This window comes from Osmerus eperlanus, chromosome 21, assembly GCF_963692335.1.
Source record: "Osmerus eperlanus chromosome 21, fOsmEpe2.1, whole genome shotgun sequence".
NCBI lineage: Eukaryota > Metazoa > Chordata > Actinopteri > Osmeriformes > Osmeridae > Osmerus > Osmerus eperlanus.
In genome coordinates this window covers 1,824,434-1,828,736 of record NC_085038.1, presented here as the reverse complement: position 1 = coordinate 1,828,736, position 4,303 = coordinate 1,824,434, and the positions used below count along the sequence as shown (strand labels likewise).

At 48.1% G+C, this 4,303-nt stretch overlaps 1 protein-coding gene across 2 annotated transcripts in view; it reads right to left on the bottom strand.

Annotated features, from left to right (window-relative positions):
* Positions 1-3,080: 3,080 nt before the first annotated feature.
* Positions 3,081-4,303, bottom strand: part of LOC134007171 (lysine-specific demethylase 6A-like) — a 28,625-nt gene continuing 27,402 nt past the window's right edge. For both annotated transcript variants that reach the window (XM_062446399.1, XM_062446401.1), the window contains one exon: positions 3,081-3,870. In XM_062446399.1, the coding sequence (XP_062302383.1) occupies positions 3,841-3,870 (30 nt within the window). In that variant the 3' untranslated portion in view covers positions 3,081-3,840. The remainder of the gene's footprint in view (positions 3,871-4,303) is intronic.

Below are 4,303 nucleotides of genomic sequence, written 5' to 3'. Positions count from 1 at the left end.
CCAGCCGGGACAACCCGGGTTCACATACCTCTCTCTCTCTCTCCTGGAGGCCTGCCAGACTTCACAGCAGCGAGGAGGGAGAAACGGAGACTGGGGGAGGGGAGGGGGGTGGTGGGGTGGGGCGGAGACTGGGGGAGAGAGGGAGAGGGAGAGAGAGAGAGAGAGAGAGAGAGAGAGAGAGGAGGGAGGGAGGGAGGGAGGGAGAGAGGTGGAGGGAGAGAGAGAGAGAGGGGGGAGGGAGGGAGGGAGGGAGGGAGGGAGGGGGAGGGAGGGAGAGAGGGGAGGGGGAGGGAGGGGGGAGCACAGTTTCTCATAGGTAGGGAAACAGAGAGGAGAAAAGGCAGAGAAGGGTAGAGGGGGGTAGAAGGGGGTAGAAGGGGGTAAAGGGTGGAGAGAGGAGGATTGTAGTGAGTGGTGGTCTCATCACCTACTCTCCATCCTCTGGCCAACAACACCTCACCTTTCCTGTGGACGGCAGGCAGATCGAGCACAAAGCCAGGAAATTGTGTCTCACTTAAAGGGGAGGAAATCTAGTGATCTCACTTCTCCTTTCGTAGATGTCAAACCTCGCGAGGTGTTGAACCGTCAGCTCACAGGTCAGTTCTGTAGCTCACAGGTCAGTTCTGTAGCTCACAGTTCAGTCCTATAACTCACCGGTGTTGATCTGGGGTCCCTTGCTCGGTCAACAGCACGACATCGCTCAGAGCAGCTGAAAACCAGGGACTGTCGACGTCTCTCCCAGAGAGGCCGAGCAGTCACATGACCTGCCACAGCCACATCTCATGATGCCATTTGACTTCTTTCATTTAGGAATATATGCTGGTTTATGCTGGCCTAGGAGGTTAACCCTTAGATGCGTGAGTTCTAAATATTTCTGACGCTTCCACCAGAGTGAGTTATTTTTTCAAAACAGAAGCTAGCTAGCTTCAGTTAACTTCCGTTACCTAGCAACCTAGCATAATACTTGTTCTGCCTTCGGGTCACATGACCCAAAGGTTCATAACGAACCATCGTTGTGTTTACCCAATTTTACCCAGTACAAAAACAAATAAAAATAATTTTATTTTAACCTTCACAATGTGGCGGGTCTGAGACAGCCCGACGGTTAAAAGAAAATGCTTCACTTTGTTTTTGTATGCGGTAAAGTTGTCGCAATACTACGGTGGGTCACAATGACTGATGGGTCAGAATGACCCGAAGATAACACAAGGGTTAAAGGAGAAGCCACTGACATTCAGTTGAGGAGACTCTTTATACGTGTGATTGGTTGTGGTCGTCAATGTTCCCTAGCTTTTCCCTTTGTGTTTGTGAGATGTTTGTCAGTGTGTAACACAAGTCAGTCAGATCTCGTTTCATAGACTTGTTTCCTTTTCCTTACCTGGCCATGGGGATTTCAGCCAATCAGAAGCCGGCAGACATGCAGGGCCAGACTGGTTGGGTTGCGTCATGGAACGAGAGTGTTGGGAAACGCTTTGTCACACCAGGCCTCAATGTGACCCTGCAAATCACTTCTGTCTGCGAGTCCTCCGTCTTACACAATGGCTTCTTCTCTTTCAGAGCGTCTGGAAAGCAGGAAGTGGAGGACAATCCAACGCTCGGACGTTGACCCGAAACTCATCGGTTAAAAACATCCACGTAATCTGCAAGTTAGAGCTAATCGTTAGAGCCTCAAAAGCACACATTCAGCTGTACCCGTGCACCCAATGCTAAATGTTGACGAGGCTGTGCTAAATGAGATTAGCCAGATGCTCGGCTGGATGGGTTTAATCACCAGTCACAAGCTTCCAGGTATGCAACACCAGCCTCCGAACAGTAAACTGTGTCACGGCGGCCATCTTGGCTCTGCGTCTGCAGGGGCTGCCATTATGTGCTCACCAGTTGCTCAGTAGTCAGTGTAGATCCTGTGGGGCAGGCAGCAGCTACATCTGGCTACTGGGTCTCTGGTGGCAGCAATATTCTTCAGCTCATATAAACCCATAGTAAATACTAGATACGTACCAATTATTTTGGGGAATATATTGTAGTTGGACTATTGCATTTGAACACTTTTTTTCATGTAGTTTATGTAGACGTTTGTGGTGCAAAATGATTTGTCTGTGATGTACCCGTGATAAAGCTGCGTTCGACGTCCTGCCGTCTGCTGGTTGGTGGGCTCTGGACCTGGCACACAGTGTAGGATTCTGTGTGTCTGATTCTACAGCTACATTGTCTGCTGGGTTTCAGAATCTGTTCACAAACCGAACCGCCTCCTAATGTGTTCTTCTAGCAGACGCCTTTATCCAAAGTGACGGACAGGGGGATTTGAACCTGCAACCTCCTGATCTGCACAACCGCTAAAGCTAAACCTGTCCCCGGAGTCCATCCTGCATGCGCCATGTTCTCACTCTCCAGATCTTAAACTACTTCGACATTCTCTCGTGTAATCTGAGCAATAAAGTTTTGAAAGGCCAGTCCTGCTACAACTTGTTCTGTACTTTGGTGACCAGTGTGATTTGTGTACCCCAGACCTTTCCCTGATAATTCACAACATTAACAAAGCACTGGCCTTCTGAGGCATTCATTCATTATTCAATGTCAATCGAGGCAGATTTGAAAGTGACACACACACACACACACACCCGTAGTGACAGTGAAATTAGTGACATACATGAATATTTGACAACATTGTGTTTAATGACTCATCATAAAACATGGTTCAAACAGTAAAACAATTTTAAATGTCCGTTTCTGTACAATGCTTGCTAAGCAGTTTTATTCATATATAGAAAATGTAAGAGGAGTTGTGTTAAAATGACAAAACTCCTTCAGATTTAATGGCAGGTACTCTGGGAAAAATAACAGCATTCCATCAACAAATATTTTCAAGCAATAAATATGTATTTATAAATAGTGTAAATTTACATCAAGATTAGAAACATAACAAAACAAATCACAAATTAAACTTTATTTCATAAGTCTATGTGCAACCCATTTTCTTTGTGACTTGGCCGTTTTTTTTTTGTTGTAAGTTTTCATTTTTTTTTTTTTTACCTAGGAAACAAAAATCAAACGAACATCATCGTTCCAAAGTAACAAGACAAAGAAAACGTAAAAGCCGTAAAAAAAATTATATCACCTAAACTCTTCACATTACAAATATTTTTTTTGTAGATTTTGCGGTCAAAAGAGTCTTAGAATTACTATCTACCGTAGAAAATGACCAGTTAGGCTAGTGCTCCATACAGGGAAAGATACACTCAGGAAGTTGGGGGGGAAAAAAAAAGAGGGATAAACAGAAAGAGATATTCCAGAAGAGAGATTCCAGAAGAGAGAGATTCCAGAAGAGAGAGAGAGAGACAGAGAGAGGGTGACAAAGAGAGAAGGTTGTCAATTCAGTAGTCTTTTTAGGGTGGTTTTGCCAGTTGTGACACTTACAATATCTACAAAACATTTTCACTTTATTATCCCCCACCCTCCACTCCCCTCCCTAACCTTTATTGATTACGTCCTCTATTCCTCCACTGAGGCAGAGTTTAAACATTGTCACGAGGGTGGGGGGGGGGGGGGGAGGGTGGAAGGGGGAGTCCTGTATTGGAAAGTGCGCTCTCTGGCGCCCTCTCCAGGGAGCTTGACACACCGCACTTTTGACAGGTTGCATAGACACACGCAGCCGTTGGCGCCTCCATCGTCGTCGTGGAGACCAGCCATGGGGGGACGGGGGACGGGGACAGCCTCGACTTTTCCTGAATATCAGAAATGGTCCGTTGGTTTCCCTTGGGTTTCTTTACCGTTAGAAATACAAGTTCCCGTGGCAACGCTCGGCCCAGTTGCCCCCACGGAAGCAGGGGGGGGGGTCTAATGTCAAGATGAGGACGAGTGAAGAGGAGGAGCCTGCAGGGAGAGAACACACAGAGGAGTTACAGAGCGGCTGGGGGGAGGGGTGGACCACACAGCATCCTGGACCTGTGAGGGGGACATCCTGGACCTGTGAGGGGAACATCCTGGACCTGTGAGGGGGAACATCCTGGACCTGTGAGGGGGAACATCCTGGACCTGTGAGGGGGAACATCCTGGACCTGTGAGGGGAACATCCTGGACCTGTGAGGGGAACATCCTGGACCTGTGAGGGGGACATCCTGGACCTGTGAGGGGGAACATCCTGGACCTGTGAGGGGAACATCCTGGACCTGTGAGGGGAACATCCTGGACCTGTGAGGGGGAACATCCTGGACCTGTGAGGGGAACATCCTGGACCTGTGAGGGGGAACATCCTGGACCTGTGAGGGGAACATCCTGGACCTGTGAGGGGAACATCCTGGACCTG